Genomic DNA, 18,271 nt, shown 5'->3' on the forward strand with positions numbered 1-18,271 from the left:
GTATTCACAATCGCAGTGAAATTAATTGTATAAACTGAGATAGGTAATGCATTTCTTGTCGATAATACGTACTCGCTTAAAATGTAAATTAAACAACCATAATTTGTTGAGCAGCCGTACGACGAGTGAAAGTCTTCTGCAACACGGCGGTTTCCTTCTGCAGGGAAGGTTCACCGACTTCACAGGAGATTTTTACCGAGTAACTGTGGAGTTATGAGCAACTCAAATGGTAAGCGGGAAGGAAAAAAAATTAAACAGTGATTAAATTATATTGAGACAGCCGCAATGTGAATACTTATATTCTCGCCTATAGCGGGTGAAGCAACGATGCGAAAAAACTGAATATGCATCGAAAGTTAATTCGTACGGAAGAGCGCAACCGTCTTACTTGCGATGATTCGAAGTCCAACCGTTCATCAAGAATAAATCGGTCTAGCACTTACTTTGTGCGCACATAAAATGTCTGGTCAGATGTCCCTCGAATAACACCTTACACCTCGTGTTGTCGATATCGTAAATATAGACACCAGTGCGTAGTTCATAATGAGTAGGTACTCGAGATAACGTCAAGTGTAATTTTACACGGGTAACAATTGTCCAATTGTTGGTATACAATCATATTCCGTACCTTGCCAGTTGCTCGTTGCATGAAATTTCTCGCGATGAATTCGTTTTTGAACGTTGTTTATTTATTCATTATTCCTTTCTTTCCTTTTCTTTTTCTTACTTCGAAACCATTGCGTGTCAGCATGCTTCGCACGTAATCGAGGAACGTGATTTTACGAAAAGAAACAACTCCGCCACGTAAGTGTATTTACGCGTATGACTCGAGCTACAATCGGCGCACAAATTGCTTGCCGTTTATACATTTTTTTTTTTTATACCACCTTGTTATACATTGAGTAATAATTTTTTGTCAAACACGCGGACCGTTGGGTTGTTTTTTCAAAAAACTATCAAGTACATAGCAAATTACTAAGTACACTTGGCGTCGGTTTGATCAAGCGTGAATAAGATATTTGCGGTCGTGAAAGTGTGCCTTGGACATATATCAGGGCAGAGTGAATGTTACCCGGTTATTTTATGATCACGACCGTTGCAATTTGCGCCGACCATCTAAATCGGGCGAAATCGGTAATGGTTTAAAAGAAGCAATCGATCCATCGCATACCGATTGATCGAGATAAGTTCTCGTTGTTCAACCAGTGAAGTGAAAATCTTAGGAATGACTCGAAACTTCAATGGGATAATCATGTGCTCGCGTCAAATATACGCGAGTGAAACTATTGAACGATATCTTGAGATATTTCCACCTATATTTTACGACAGCGTAATCGAACCGTTGCGAACGTATAATTTAATTTGAGAGATTAGCCAAATTAATATTCAAGGGCAGTTTATCGGAAACTGTCCATCAAGAGGCTATAAAAGACACTTGCAAGGCTATCTAATTGTAAGTTAAACGTATCATAAAATAATTACCCACTTTTTGCAGCTCGAGTCTTGTAATCTCGCGCGAGCAGTAAATTGATAAAAGAGACTCAATACTGATTCGTTAATGAGTTACTAACGATTTTCACCGCGTCATTTGTGTTCAACCGGTTCAGCTGTTCCAGGACTAAACAATTGCTAAATAACTGCATATATTTGTTTTTGTTTACTTGTCCACGTTACTCGAATGCAATCCATTTATCTCACCAGAAATTCACACTTCGTATCTTCTTTTCACAATATATTATATAATGCAATTGCCGGATGTTACACAATGAGCGTTATAGTCGCAGTGCGTCGATATAGTTGGGCGCGAAGTGGATACAGTACCATTTCGTGATGGAAAACCTGCATCACAGAGAGGTGTTGCACAAGTAGAAAATTGCTCGTTTAATCAACTTCTGAACGCGTCAAAAGTACCCTGGCTATGCAGGCGCCTGTAGCGTAAAGTTAATTAATTCAACCAGAATTACCTGTTTTCCCTGGAGAATATACCCATGCATTGGTATCTTACACGTTAACCGTGCACTCGAGCCGAAGTATTTTCTGTTCTACTTCTCTTCCATTTTTGTCATTCATCTAACGTCGCTTACTAATGACCAGGCTGCAGTCCGCTGCTGCAGTTTCCCTTCCTTATCCCGCAAACTGGATTTGCATTTTGCATCCGTGGAAGCGACGGTAAAATTATTGACGGCAAGTTATCAGCCTCGTTGAAAATTCGACGATTTTAAAAGGACACAGATACACGGATATATAGAAACGATTCGTACCGGTAAAGAATACGCAGTCAGTGTCATCGATGATTTAATATTTGCACACACTCTGTTTGTCTACGTGTATAATGTTTCTCCGTCATTGACTGTCAAGCTGTTTGATTAGCTGTCCATTTATCAATAAGATGCGGAACGGACCGTGACAATTTATCATCCACATTTTCCCACATATGAAAGCTGATTTATAGACACGTGTTCAGGCGATTAGGTGCATGCACGCTGTCTGCGGCCAACACCAAGATAGCGTCGACACGACGAGTAATTACCTGGTTGAATAGAGCACGGTTTGCTTCAGGGTTGCGATCTTACGTACGAGGCCTGTCTAGATAATTTATACGAGTTTATTCGTTCGAAAGAAAAATTGTGAAATCACGATAAGAAGATAAATCAAGTTTGATCTGATCACACGTAGGTACATCTCGGACTTCAAGGATCGAATAAATAACTCTCCGCAGTCTGTCAGACAAGCGAAATGTTCGCGCGATTAGTTGTTCATCCTGACGGGGAATATTAGTTGTTAAAATCACAAGGCTCGCATTACGCGTGTACTAATTTTAAGAAAACAAATCCAATGTTCACAGACGGTTGCGCAGATTCTGCATTTTATCACCTCTAAGCTTGGAGCATATTTCTCCGTCACGCTTCGCGTGTTACGCCTGAAGCAGCCGTACGATGTTGTTTCTTTCGGCCAATTATACAAAAGCTATCTCTGCCACTTCCGGGAATTTGCTTTTAATATATAAATTCGCAAATTATCGATGATTTTATTGCATAATTATTGATCCAGTCAACACATTGCAATATTCTAGAATATTTAAATTTACTTCCAATTTCAGCATCGATACCTGACCTTTAATTCGCCTCTGATGAAATAAAATTTGCTCCTCCGACAGGTTGCTTTTGATATTTATGTAATGAATTTACTGTTTTATAGACTTGAAAAAACGTAAATATCATTCTGAATCTCACCTTCAGACACTCAACAGCGGGCATGATGATGAAATGGTAAGTAAAATTAATTTTGCCACATGCGGTACAACGATTATAGCCGCAATCACTTTATCACCTTGTTTTGAAGGTTTTTCTTTTTCTTTTTGTTCTTTTCGGAAAATTCAATGATAACGAGTCAACAATAAGACATCGACGATATTCATTCGAATCCCTTTCACGTTTTCAGCAAGTGCTCGGCTTCGAGAGGAGCACGGTGGGGAGCTTCCTGACTTACGTGACGTTTATTGTAACTATCGGTTGCGTTAGATTACTTTTTCACTGGTATCCACAGCTGTATTTGTACGCAACTCATAGAAAATGTCCTCTGAGCCGAGCTACGAAACTATTGATTATCGTAAGTACGACATTACGTAATCTCCTCGTAAGATGTTCACCTATTTTAACAGGTGTTACTCGTTAGGAGCACGTGAAAAGCGCGAACGTCAACTTATATCTCCGAATTCGAATTTATACTCATTTACTTGGTACTTTTCTCATTTTCCCCAGGACGATTATCAGGGAAAGTACAAATCGTACTTTGTCAAAGATCTGAGGACCGTCTCTACGAAGAATTTGAGGTAACGTAACGAATGATGTCACCTTAATTTTCACACATTTTTTTGATCTGTTCGATAAACCAGGACCTATTCGAGTTACCTCCAAACGAGGTCTTAATAAATACTTGTTTATACTCAAACTGTTTTCCGGAGTATCTGAACATCATTATGTAAGAACAAAAGTAATTTACGCAAGGAATTGAAACACGTAGTGTTGAACAGTTTGGAATGGTTATTGACAGCTTGTATTAATTACACGATCAAAAATTTTATTGAAATAAAATTTCAAATTCATAAACTATATTTTCTAGTCTCTACTAATTAGTTCTTCGTAATCTTAGCTTTTATGCCATGAAATGATGTCACTTCGAATATTGCCATAACGACATTACATTGCCTCCGTAATGACACGATACGGGTTTACCTAGATTTAGTTACGATTTACTTCCAAATACTAATAAGGAAATTCCATATGTCATTATTTTGTTTTGCTCTCAATCTTTTTGGCACCAATCTTTACATTCCTAGGCCGAATGAATGATTCCTTTACGTAATCATCAGTCCAAACAGAACCCTGAAATTTTGAACAAATTTAGAAAATACTGGTGTATAACTGGGTGTCTGGCTGTATGAAAAAAAAATAAAATATAAAAATAACACTCCATCAGTAAGACAATACCGTCTTTTGTACATCCATAGCGAAAAATCGGTGAGTGAGACGCTGGGTAAAATAGAAGAAGATCTGATAAAAAAAATCGAAGGGCGAAAGTTGACAATAAAATTGGAAAATGGCACATTACGAGAAGTCGAGGAGTACAAGGCATTCTGGTGTAAAAAACAATGCTACATTTGGGACACGAAGAAGAGTGAATTCTCAAAGCTAATCGGCCTAGACAAGCACGTACTATGCGCCGATCTTCACGAGGCCAAAGGTTTATCCAGAGAGGAACAATTGTTGAGGTAATATGCAAGAATGTTTTATTACTCAGACGACAACATTCAAACGTTCAAACATTTTTTTCCGTACAATCAGGAGGATCGTTTACGGCAACAATGAAATACTAGTACCAGTGCAGAGCATAGGCGTTCTACTATTGTTGGAATGCATAAACCCGTTCTATATTTTTCAAGTATTCACCTTGGCAGTGTGGTTTGCCGAAGGATACATCTATTACACGATCGCAATTATCGGCATGTCTTTGTTCGGTATAATCAGTTCGATAATTCAGACGCGCAAGGTAAGTTTCAAGCGTGTAGAAATAATTTTTCAGCCGCGAGCTACCGGAAATCTGATCACTTATGCTATACTTTAATTATTATCGTACATTCCTGCTAATTCTAATTACAAGCCGCGGCGATTAACGTTTTATCCGTGAAGTTTTAATCGCGTGTTTGGTATCAGAATCAGAAGAACCTCCACGGCACCGTCGCTTCCTCAGAGAATGTGAGAGTTTGGAGAGGACCAGGAGTGTTCGAGACCATTTCGAGCTCGGAACTGGTCCCCGGGGACGTTATTGAACTGCCAAAATATCAAGGGATCGTTGTCTGTGACGCGGTTCTACTCACAGGGCAATGCATACTGAACGAGTCCATGTTGACAGGTGAGCAATGACGCATAAATGCACATAAGAGGAGCATCGATTCAGATATCAGGTTCAGACTTAAGGAGTTGAGATGTAATCGGAGCGAGAGATCGGTGTTATTAATTATCTACGACAATTATAATCGACATTTTTTAATTGTCGAATTGACTTTGAATTGCCGGTTTAATCGAGAACTCGCACTTTAATAATTGAGCACTTTGGTATTTTTATCTGATGATGATAATTCCGATCTAGTGTTAAGTTATTGACAAAAAACTTCGTATCTTCGCTGTGTCAAGTGTTTCGTATCTACAATGGCAAACGGGAATTCATGGAAATCAAGGTGTTTATGAAAATGGTCGTTTTTTTACTTTCCGTCTGGATTAATTACTGCACCCCACTCTTCCATGACACACCGTCCTGCTCGATAATAATGAGCTACTGTTACTTAGCGTTCCAAGACGAGTACGCCGGTGTCTGCTTCACATTAAATGCAGGTGACAAAAAATATTATCGTTGCGTTATTCGACGGTATCTAGATGTAAACATACCTGCACACTCGCTATTGTATAAGCAGTTCCACGATTGTTCTAAAACTGGTCCTTACGGCAAGCAATTTTATTTAAATTCAGTAAATTTTCAGAACTGCGGAAGTTATTCTCCTGGGAAATTTTTGTTCGATAATTTCTTAGAAATTCGTATATGCGAAACCATTTATCCGAATCTCAGTTAGGTACTGAAATTAGTTTAAAGCACAAAAGTCCGAAGTTTGGGGAGAAAAAAATGTTACTCATGCAAGCTGTGAAATGTTGACCGAATCATGCAAATAGACACTAATATCCAGTTTTCAGTGGTATTCTCTCACTCTGTAAAATTCCGAATAAGTATTTGTTGTTCTATATAGTTTTAAACTTATCTTGAAGACCTTCGAAAGTTAAGTGTACCATCTACTCTGCAAGTAATTAAATATTGAAGCATGTGTCGCGTGCATTTATGCCGCTTGCGGTAAAGTAAGCGACGAATTTATCGCGTGCCTTTTATGAGTATATTATTCCAGTACGACACGCTTTTACAAGTATTCGATCGTTGCCCACGTCAATCGAGGAAAAATATAAACGAAAGAGAGTACGATGAAACCGATGATATCTAATCTTTGTTGTATTCTTGCTACATGGCTGCTACATAATTCTTGAACTTGTCCAATTTTTCGAAGTAGAACAGATTTCGCACAGCACGTTTACGGTACAAAAAATGGCTTTATGGCGATCGGACACAATCAATTATTATTATCAAGGCACTTCCCCAAGAGAATTTCATGCGCGGCATATTAATGGGCAACGACGATCGCCAAACACATTCTAATAACGTGTTTAAGTGAAATAATGTATTCGAAGCTTGTAATAAGTTACACTGTGACTATAATGCAGGGGCAAAAGTGTACGCGACAAGCTCCAACATTTAATCCTTAGATTGCTCACTTTGGCAGACCAGAATAACATATAGACTTTAAACCTTTGCCTGTTAAAATAATTCGGGGAACTACGAATGCAACAGATGGTTACAGAGATAAAACTTTCTTTAAAATCATCAAACAGAAATTTTGAAGATACATAACTTCAAAGGTTCTGAAAATCTTTAGATATCCTTTGCAAATATTTTTTTCTTGCAAAATTCAACGACGTCACTATGTCCGAATAAAATCACTCGTCATGCGGAACAGTTGACGTGGAAATGCCCATATAGTAATGTAAAACGTGGCAACGTTATACGTACGGAGAGATGAAACCGGAGAAATGTTCATGCAACTGCCAGATTCCAAAGATACCGATACCTCACGACAATGCGAATGGCGAAATGCTCGAGTATTTCCATTCAATGTCACTCCCTCCAATTAATCGGCGTTTGACGGGTTAGCTAAAAGCAGGAACGAATGAACAGCTGCTTTCTACAAATTGAATATGCAAATAAAATGGCAGTGACTTTTTCTTCAGGTGAATCCGTACCCGTTACAAAGACACCTTTGCCTCGGCACGCAGTTGTCTACGATCCAAAAAGCTGCGCCCAACACACGCTGTACAGTGGAACGTTGATAATACAGACAAGGTAAACAGCCATCAACTATTAACAGCTATTGAAATTGTGAGCAGTATAATTTAATGCCGGGGATTAGACTTTTTGCCGTCGCGATATTCCGTATCGAGGTCCGTAAGATCTTTATCTTCTGACCATTAGACCAGCGGGTCAATTTCTGTTCGTTGACAAAGGATCGACACGACCGACTAATTACCGTACGTAGAGCGCTGAGTATGATCCAATTATTAAAGGTACTACGGCGGTGGACCGGTTTTAGCCAAGGTTGTCAGAACTGGACTAGAAACGAGCAGAGGAGCCCTGGTAGCGGCTATTTTATACCCACCACCTGCAGATTTCAAATTTGACCAAGACTCGTACAAATTCATCGCCATTCTAGCTGTCATAGCAACGTGCGGTTTCACCTACACCATTGTCAGCAAGGTAAGCCGGTCTGGAAGGTTTTGCGATATTATCTTTATTATTGACAACCGAAATCGTCATTATATTATTATTGGGTACAGTAACTCAGGTCCAGTTGCGTGATATTCGAGATTTTACTCTGTAGCTGTACTTGTAAAAATTTAGAAGGGACAACTTGCAAAAACCTTACGCTGTCTGTCGTTCGATTCAGATATCCCGTGGAACGACCGCCGGAGATATTGCGATAAAGGCGTTGGACATAATTACGATTGTGATTCCACCTGCGTTGCCTGCGGCAATGACAGTCGGGAAGTTGTACGCTCAGGCGAGATTGAAATGCGAGCAAATATACTGCATTAATAGCAGAGTCATCAACGTTGCCGGGAGCTTGAACTGCGTTTGCTTCGACAAGGTACGAACGTATTAGGGTCTGCATTTGACAACGGTATTACATAATTATAAAGATTAATTTTCACTTCTGAGATCAATTTGGACTTTTTTTTTTGGAAAGAACGAAGTCAGCTGAACAGCTTATGGCGTACCAATGCTTGATCCAATCATAAGAGTGTGCGATACAGAACAAATGAACATCAATCTTCTCCATCTCTGATCAGACAGGAACTCTGACCGAGGATGGATTGGACATGTGGGGAATCGTGCCAAGTAAGGATGGAGTTCTCGGAGGACCCGTCAAGGATGTGCCATCGCTGAAAACTCATCCGATATTCGAAGGCATGCTGGTCTGTCACAGCCTAACGTTGATCGGGGGTGAGCTGTGCGGAGATCCTTTGGACGTCAAGGTACCTAACACCATGCAGAGCTCAGCGTCTAGAATCGCAAAAGGCGGGCTCCAACCTATCAGACGCAATTCGCCGATGGGGAAGTCTTTGAGATCGTTTGATATCTCTGATATCCAACGGTGAATCGTTTGAATCCTTGCAGCTCAAAGTCGTGTTCAGATTACAAGTTTCTGAGAAGCCGTGAAGTTACTCGTCTAGTAAACGATGCTAAAGTAATGATTCCTGGAGTGAAGATATTCTGGCACATTTAGAAATTACATTCACTCGCGCCTCGGGTGGTATGAAAATAGTATGATAGATCATTTTCGAAGATTGTGTCAAAATTTTTTTTCTTTAATCGCATCTGAATCGACATTACCTCAACGATTGAAATCGAGGGAGGAGGCCAAGCCAATGATCAGCGCTAATTGGAATGTTCGTATTACAATGAGCTTGAACACATTCCCGTATCATCCCTTTCTTCCCTTTCTATCTTCGCAGATGTTCGAGAGCACCAGATGGATTCTCGAGGAACCGGAAATAGAGGACATCAGCAAGTACGACCAGCTGGTGCCGACCATTGTGAGACCTCCAAAGAACGAGAACCTTACAGAAAATATAAACGGAATTTCGGAAATAGGGATCGTGCATCAGTATCACTTTTCTAGCACGTTACAAAGGATGTCGGTGATCGTCAGGGTGCTGGGGTCCGACCGTTTTTTGGCGTACACAAAGGGATCCCCCGAGATGATACTCAGCTTGAGTAAATCCGACTCCATACCAAGGAATATTACCGAAGCTTTGCAGCGGTACACCGAACAGGGGTACAGAGTCATTGCTCTTGCTCGTACATCCGTTGAAGGCAATTACGCTAAGGTGAATATAGATGGGACGAGGAAAGGAAAAGGAGTTTGCTGGGCTTCCAGATTGATTTTTCACAAAAAACAAATTGAAATCCAGTTTAAAAGAAAAGAATCAATCTTTAAAAGAGTCAACCCATTATGCTGCAGTACAGTGGGCAGTCGTGCATAAATTCTGTCGATTTGTTTTTTTTTTTTTTAGTCTTGGTATAATACACAAACGCATATATTCCTATGCAATGGTTTTTTAGATTCAGAGAATGTCAAGAGATCAAGTGGAAAAAAATTTGGAATTCCTCGGGTTGGTTGTACTGGAAAATCGTTTAAAAAAGCCGACGGTCGAGGTCATAAAAGAGCTGAGGGAAGCCGAGATCGGCGTCGTAATGGTAACAGGTCAGTTTACCTATGGAACAAAGCTTATGTTTTCCTATTTTTTTTTTTTTTTTAATAAATATTTTGACGTCCAAAAAAATAAGATTTTGTATGATGCTGCTTATTACTGTGAAACATGATTGCCACGGCGAAAAAACAGCAATTACATGATCAAGCAATTTTTCAATGCCGAAAATTATTTGACGATGCTGATATTGAAAAATGAATGTACGAAAATTTGCTCGTGGGACGTATTAAATTACGTTAAACGTAGAGTAATATAACTTACATAGTTTTAACAAACTTTCAGGAGACAATATCCAAACTGCTGTCAGTGTTGCGAAAGACTGTGGTATATTATCGCCTTTCGAAACTGTAATTGACGTGACCGTTGTACCAGGAAATTTGAAATCTCAGCCTGAAATATTTTTCAACGCCCAAGGAGCGCCCGCCAAAATGGTAATGGAGAAAAAAATCTCACAATAAGAATAATTACAGTAACGTCCATTCGGCAAAGTCCAAGAACAATCTTATTTTTCACCCAGCGTATACTTTCCATAACAGGAAACGACTTAATTTGCTCCATGCATAATCCCTAGCCTTGAGATTATGTTACACGTGTCATAAAAAGAGCGGAACCAGCGGTGCGAACGCATAATTGCATGTTTAGGTCGAAGAATCGACGGTAAAAACGACAGCTTTCGTATTCTCGATATCCGTAGCAGCGCTAGTTCTTGCTAGGCTACAAACATAACACAGCATCATTTGCGCTGCTGCTAGTGAAAGGCTTCGTTTAATCAACCGAATCGGTTCGGTCAAGTAAAAAAGAATACTCGCTCACATCGAGCACTTCTCATTACAGATCGGAATAGAACACGAGGAATAGCCGACATATGTACATAAAATCCAATTTCCGAAAACCATCGGTTTTTCTTTATAGAAATGCTGGATTTTGAAAATGCCTTGTAGTTTTCTTCGGTGATTCTCAATCTTCAGCAAAGAACTGTACGTGCAAAATTTTTCGTGTTCTATAATTTTGAGAAAAAAAATGGATCGCTGCGTTATAGTGAATATCGCTGTTTCAGTTTGCGGATAAATTAGCGTGAAATGTACTTCTGAAAGAAAAGGAAAGCTAATGACGTGTTTGCAATTTCTGTTCCTTCTATAATTATTTGAATCATCAAGTATCACAAATACACAAACAGTGCTTGAAGAGTCCATACTAACTTTGAACATGCACCGAAACTGTACGCTGTGAAACCCTATCCAATTTCCAATCCAACCGTTAACAATGTAATAGTTTGGCCAAACATTTAACAGTGAATGGTCATTTTGTTGTGATGCAGAAAATACAGAATAAACAATTGATGATACGAACACTGGATGCAATCGAGCGAGGAATCGACGTTGATGGCTACAGATTCGCTTTAACTGGTCAAACTTGGGCCCTACTACGAGAACACTATCCCGAAATACTTTCACGAATATGTGTCAGAGGTGCTGTATTCGCTCGAATGACCAGCGATCAGAAACAGCAACTTGTCCTGGAACTGATGCAACTCGGGTACTACGTTGGTACGTGACTCAAATTGCGTTACGCACGCGTATTGTGCTTAAAAACTTATATATCCTTAATCGAATATTTTCCAGTCACGTCAGTATTTCGCTAATTATTTTGCTGAAAAACTCTGCAGAGAATATTTTAGACAAATTGTTATTCCAGCAGATAAATTCATGGGGTCCTTTTCGAGATATGTTCGCTAGGAAAATCTTTACACGTTCATTTCTCTGAAACATACTGCATTTTACAAGCGATTCATTGTCAAAATTTTTATATTCATACAAATTTTACCTTTAGAGTGAGACCAATCGATGTGTGAGGTTGTTGAAAAAATTATTTTTACTTATAATTAGTTACACGTGTGCAAAGGAAAACTTGACTGGATATTGACCGCTGTTGGTTATTTCATAGAGTTGTTAAAAAATAATGATGAGTCTGAAGTTAGTAACGTTAACGTAACGTAACGAAACATTGGGGGGAGAAATTACTATTTTGCAAGCTTATAGTGACTTTGAAGTACCCAGTTATATTTTCAAATAATGAATACATGATATTTCCTTATTATGATTTACTGAATTTCAGACAGGCCTGCAACTGTAAAATAACGATTGTCGATAACTTTAATCACTACAGTAACGTTACTAACTTCATTCTGATGCATAATTCGTTCCAGCAATGTGCGGAGACGGCGCCAACGATTGCGGAGCTTTGAAGGCAGCCCATGCAGGAGTGTCTCTTTCGGAATCCGAGTCTAGGTGAGGAAATTTTTCTCCCTATTCTTTCCACGTGACATCGAGGTCGATTGCGTTATTTTGCAAACTGGATGGACCGAGAGTAGATTTTTATTCCAATGGTATTTTCCATGTTTTTACAGCGTTGCGAGCCCGTTCACATCACGCACACCGGACATAAGATGCATGCTCCAAGTGATAAGACAAGGAAGAGCAGCGTTAGTCACATCGTTTGGGATATTCAAATTCATGGTTGCCTATTCACTGACGGAATTCTTGTCCGTAGTAATACTGTACTCGATCGATTCCAATTTGACGGATTTGCAATTTTTGTTCATCGACATTTGCTTGATAGTGAACTTTGCGTTTTTCTTCGGCAAAACACAGGCCTACGAGGGCAAACTGGCGAAAGAACCACCGAGTACGAGCCTGCTCAGTTTTACACCCTTGCTATCTCTGATATTCCTGATGTTCATTATGACCGTGTTCCAAAGCGTCGCGTTTTACGTGGTTCAACGCTTCTCGTGGTTCGTTCCTTTCAAGTATTCCGAGAAAGTCGGCTACACGTGTTACCAAAACTATTCGGTCTTCTGCGTTTCCATGTTTCAGTACATAACAATGGCGGTCGTGTTCTCGCGTGGCCAGCCCTACAGAAAACCGATTTACACGAACACGGCATTCACGATGTCGATATTACTCCTGATCGGCGTATGCGTTTACATCACTCTGTATCCGGCTAATTGGGTAATAAACGCGTTACAGTTGATCTTGCCTCCGAATTACGAATGGCGGTTTGGAATACTGGTGCTCTCGTGCGCAAACTTTCTCGTCTGCTTGTTCTTCGAGTCATTCGTGATCGAATATCTTATCGAGAAAAAGCTTCGGCCGAGATTTTACCGACCCGAAAAGTCTAAGAAACAATATTTGGCCATCGGCCACTATCTTAGGAACACTTTAACGTGGCCCCGGCTGAGTCCACTGCGTCCAGTCTTGCCGATCACTCCCAGCGTCGGAAATATTTCTGACATACCGGGTAACGAAAGCATTTCCGGTGTTGAACCGATCACGAAAAACGGTAAATCTGGTACTTTCACCGCAATGCCTGCTGCACAAGACGTACAAGTCCAAAGTGCTAACGGGATAGAAAATGTAGCATTTGTCAATGATGAAAAGGAAGATAAGGAAAATATGATGACTAAATGCTGAGCATAATTGTTATACAAATTGTGGGAAAATCCGACAAAGTTAATACGACATAATAAATTTTCACCCACGAAGAATTTCTTCTTTTTTTTTTTTTGCATCAACGCCTGGCGTTGTTACAATACGATTGTACTTTTTTGCTAACTGCAGCCGGTGATGACTGGTGCAGTCTTACGATAATACAGGAGTCACACCGACATACCCAGAATGCAACATCATTAGTCGAAAAAATGAAAAAAAAAGTCATCATATTCTCAATTCGAACCTACTGGTGGATAAGTATATAATATACGCACTGTATATAAAAGAGAGAGAGTAATGTATGTACATCATGCAAATATAAGATCTCATTGAACTGTAATTTTAGTTTATCAAAGGCGAAATTTTATTTGAATTTCATTTTTAATTCATCATGAACTTGACCGATTCTTTTTTTTATAACTAACTAAGCCAACATCACATTGCTCTTTTCAACGATGAGTTTTAAGGGACAACACCACTGTGACCCCCTGTTTTTTTTTACATTTTTCAATAATTTTTTTCGTGGGAAAAATAAGAAATATTCGAAAAAAAATTTTTGCGTTTTTTTCCTTGTTTATTAATTCTTCAAAAAACATTTTTTACACATTTTTCAGGAGCTGTTGTCTCCGCAGTGGTTCGCGGCACGCAGAAAAACTCTCTTCAACGTCGACTTAAAAAAAATTCGCAGTGTTTTCGTTATTTTGAAGTGAAGTACATAGGAATTTGGAAAAAAATTGATTTTTAAAAAATAGACACGCTTTTGAAATTAAAGAATGATTTTTGAGCAAAATTTCTCGTCGAAATAGGCTATAACTTTTATTATTAATGAAATATCGAAAAAATCCTATGTAGTTCATTAGATGATCTATTTTCGTTGATACAGTAAAAATTTGAAGTCGATCGGATAAAAATTGCTCGGGTTTTGCTGCGGGCCGCACTCAAAAAAGTTGTTTCGATAAAAACACGTTCAAAGTTTTAGGTTTGTTAATTTGTCCAACTCCGGAGGCAAAAAAATCGTTGATATTGCAACTGATATCGTGGTATTAGTGTTCAATGTTGGCCTGAGAAGCCTCATGAAAGTTCTGGAGACGTTGGGGATAATCATCGGCCCAAATTGTTTCAACTTTTGCGTTGAAACCGACGCAGCGCGGAGCGCTGCACCGCTCTGCAAATATTCAATAACTACGAAAATAATTATTTTTTGGACCTGGGTCCAACGGCATCTTAATCTTGAAAGTATTTTAGATTTTTTTAAATGGTTTTCAAAAAATAGATTTTTTGAAACTGTCACAGTGGTGTTGTCCCTTAATTTTGTGCTATTCAATATAGCACATTGCCTACATGGTCAATGAGATGCACTAAATATAATTCACGCGTAACTCAAAAGTAATTAATGTCGGTTTATATATATCATAATTTATTGAGGAGCAGAGATGATTGAGTATTTTTTAAATTAAGTATATAATATATACAGTCTATATTATAATGTAAAAATTATAGATTTCGATATAATTTTTGTAAAATTGCATTAAGAAGTAGTTTTTGTACAGGTAAATGATGTGAAAAATATTTCTGGTTATACTGTAAAGATATACAGAAAGAGTAAGCCAACGGAAGATATTTAGAAAATAAAAATCTATTTATTTATACTCGTCGAAAATTTCTCTCCCAAAACAAATACTTGCCATCTACCAGACGGGGAATATACTTAAGTCACAATGATTAATTTTAATATAATTTTTCCACTCTTGCAGTGCTAAGATGCATTACTCAATGGAAGAAAAGCTGTACAGAACGTTCACAAGTGTGCATTATAGTATTTCTATTCAAAATCTGTACAGAATGATAATGCCACTATATGTGTATCGAAAATAATGTATATCACGTCGATTACCGACTATCGATGTGAACGAAATAACGGTAAGTAGGTTTCAGTAATACACTTGTCCATCTATGAAGTAAAAGAGGTTGCATATTGAAAGACGGGAACGTTTTTCATCATCGGATCCAATGATTTCAATTTTTTTCGCATTTTCTGCAAAGAATAATTTCGAAAGTTCTCAAATAGATGTTAAACTGAACATCGTGTTATTTTCTGTAATAAAATTGATCACAGTAAACGAGTAGAAAAAAAGGTTGCTTACCAATAATTTCTTCGTGTTTATCTCGAAGACTATTTTCAATCCATTTCCTGTATTGCAGTACAACTCTGTTTAACATCTTCAATGTATCCTCGTGGATACTGTGTTTGAGTAAAAAATTTGGTAACGAAGCAATAAACTCCTTAAATGCAACCTCACTAGAATACAACAAAAGTACAAAATCTATGAAACACGTCCAAATTGTGCAGTGCAAGAGTTGCGCTGAACGTATGGATTTGGAATTAGACAGCATTTGCACAGAAGAGAATTAAAATAAGAACCTGTGTAATTCCGTAGCATCATGATCCAGAATAATTTTTGTAAGAACTTCAAAGAGCTGAGATCGCAACTCTTTTTTTGCATGCTTCGATTGAACATTGACTATAGCTCGCAATATTGATCCCAAATTGATTTTGTTATGATACCAAACCTTGCTCGCTCGAAGGAGCAAACACTTTACAGATCTGATCAATTGCAGAAGAGCAAAATTATCCCCGCTCGACCAATCTTCCAGTCTCTCTGCCAGGTATAAAAATTGTTAACATGATAGAAATGTATTCATTATTGAATGATTCACAATTGTAGAATTGTTGGTTACTTAATAACACCTTGATTTTATAATTACCTTATATTTCGTCGAATCTTTCATCCATACAGAAATAAAAATATTGTCAAAATTAACGATGCAATTATGGTACGTACCAATCATATATTGAAGGACACGCAGAGCCGGATCTTTAGCAGAGTGAGTGTTACCGTTTGTGAAGTTTTTTGATGATAACCATACGTATACGTGACAAATAGCCAAATTTTGTTCCAAGCATTTGGCATTTATATACACTGGTGTAAAATCGTCTTGTCTTTTCTTCAACTTTGTAAATGTCTTTGTCTCACAGTAAGGGAAATTCTCAAGAATACTTTTTTCAAACATATTACGAAAGTTATTGTTGAACCAAACTCCGATTGTATTTTTACCTAATTCTACTTCAAAGATATCCACATATTCAATTAACAATTCCATTATTTTCATGATCGTATTCAATAAACTTGAAGCTTCATTAGTTATGACGAGATTTGACTGTGCAGTTCCATTTTGCTTCGGTGCAACTTCTATCCAGCTTTCGATCATCAACAGCATCAAAACTTTAGTGAATTTTTTCATCTCTTCAAGGTCCGAGCCATTGCCAACTTGTATATTCATTTCCTGCCCTCTACTAAGATTTAGCTGGTGTATCCGCAAATAGTTTTGTCGGAAAAGTGGTACGTGTGTTAAATTTGTGACGTTTATCTCTTCCGATTTATAAGTGAAATCGTTGTTTTGTCGTTTTTGACACTTGTTTACACTGATCATAGACGTCAAAATGTTGCCCAATCTACTAAGAACGTTAATTCTCCATCTGATACTTGTCTGCTTAGAGTTTAAAGTTGTTGTCAACTGTCTTTCCAATCTTGACTCTGTTCGCAATTTGGAAATCATGTCCAAAAAATTTGGTAAAACTTTTTGACTGCTACGAGCAAGTAGTACTCCACAATTCTCAGCTAAAACATCCAAAAACAAGAGAGAATCTTCCTTAATATTCGGATCAATATGCGTCATGGCGCAACTCAGGTATGATATTAGTATATCGAAAAACGGTTCCAGCTGATCATTTGATACTGGTTTTAAGATTAAATTCAAAGCTTTCAGAGAATCTCTTCGAACGCTCTTCTCTTTGTCAAGTGACAAAGCGGCAATGCTTTGAAGCAAAGAATGGAGTTGCGAGCTCAAAATCTTTGAAGAGTGGTGCGACAAGATATCTTTTAAGCCCTTTACTGCCTCCAGACGAACAGAACTGTTGTAATGATGTAGTCGTGTTATGAGTTCCTGTAAATTGCATTAGAGACACGTTCTTCAGTGATCAAAAATAAAAAGAAAGAGCTCGAAACGGATCAAAGTAAATATAATTTTATAGCATACCTTTATATTTAAGTTTCGTCGACTAACTATATCTGTTTCATTTTGCGTCTTTAACTGGTCTCGAATAAGAATCTTTTTAACTTTAAATGACGTATCTGTAACATTGAGGCCTTTTGGCAGGTGCTTAGTCTTAGTCGTCTTAGTTTTCAATTTAACTTTCGCCTTTTCTGACTTCAAATTTTTCTGATGCCTATGGCCTTTTCCCATTTTTTGGAATTAATTTTCAATTTTTACGTGTACAAAAGCAAAATATGAAAAATCTCGCGAAGCTCCACTTGTGGAACACGTTAAACGTGGTGTATGTTGACTATTACAAGTTAGGTTAGGTTAGGTTAGGTCTGGACGTATAGAATTTTTTGTAGACTTATCAGAGAATTTTTCAGTTTCGCCCTCTCACGTTGAATTAACGAGATTAATTTCACACATTTGAAAGTTGTTGAAAAAACTTTCACCGGACGGAATTTTGAATAATGTGAGCTTAATTATTACTGCTGACAATTCGCGTTATCAGCTGTGTGCGATAATTCGATTGGCTAAACCTTATCCCCGTTTGGCCGAAGGTTGACTAAATTTAGTTTTATATATTGACGTATCATAATACAAGTATTGAACCTAAAGCTGCGGGTTTACATTCGCAAAACCGAGTTATCTTATAAATTATCGCTGGCGGCAAAGGTGATGAACGTCACTTGGACCAATCAGGAACAGCTACACGCGTTCGCCGTTATTAAAATGCATGTATGCATGTTTGAACAATGC

The 18,271-nt window shown here is 38.2% G+C and overlaps 2 protein-coding genes across 3 annotated transcripts; one reads left to right on the plus strand and one right to left on the minus strand.

Annotated features, from left to right (window-relative positions):
- Positions 1-114: 114 nt before the first annotated feature.
- Positions 115-13,660, plus strand: LOC124184199 (polyamine-transporting ATPase 13A3-like). 2 transcript variants are annotated; one of them, XM_046573616.1, is made up of 17 exons: positions 115-229; positions 3,199-3,269; positions 3,442-3,609; positions 3,762-3,832; positions 4,511-4,771; positions 4,845-5,049; positions 5,214-5,412; positions 7,386-7,497; positions 7,719-7,908; positions 8,099-8,299; positions 8,502-8,687; positions 9,168-9,542; positions 9,778-9,919; positions 10,209-10,357; positions 11,245-11,473; positions 12,133-12,214; positions 12,334-13,660. In XM_046573616.1, exons 1-17 carry the CDS (start codon positions 214-216, stop codon positions 13,394-13,396), a joined length of 3,720 nt encoding a protein of 1,239 aa, XP_046429572.1. In that variant the 5' UTR covers positions 115-213; the 3' UTR covers positions 13,397-13,660. The 2 variants fall into 2 exon arrangements, with proteins under 2 accessions (XP_046429572.1, XP_046429573.1); XM_046573617.1 differs by lacking the exon at positions 115-229 and adding an exon at positions 2,570-2,672.
- Positions 13,544-18,197, minus strand: LOC124184204 (testis-expressed protein 10 homolog). Its single transcript, XM_046573629.1, has 5 exons — positions 17,513-18,197; positions 16,258-17,419; positions 15,837-16,074; positions 15,559-15,713; positions 13,544-15,449 (listed from the first exon to the last, which is right to left on the minus strand). The coding sequence occupies exons 1-5, from the start codon at positions 17,717-17,719 to the stop codon at positions 15,346-15,348; spliced, it is 1,866 nt and encodes a 621-aa protein (XP_046429585.1). The 5' UTR covers positions 17,720-18,197; the 3' UTR covers positions 13,544-15,345.
- Between the last annotated feature and the right edge of the window lie 74 nt (positions 18,198-18,271).

This window comes from Neodiprion fabricii, chromosome 6 (assembly GCF_021155785.1).
Source record: "Neodiprion fabricii isolate iyNeoFabr1 chromosome 6, iyNeoFabr1.1, whole genome shotgun sequence".
In the NCBI taxonomy this organism is placed as follows: domain Eukaryota; kingdom Metazoa; phylum Arthropoda; class Insecta; order Hymenoptera; family Diprionidae; genus Neodiprion; species Neodiprion fabricii.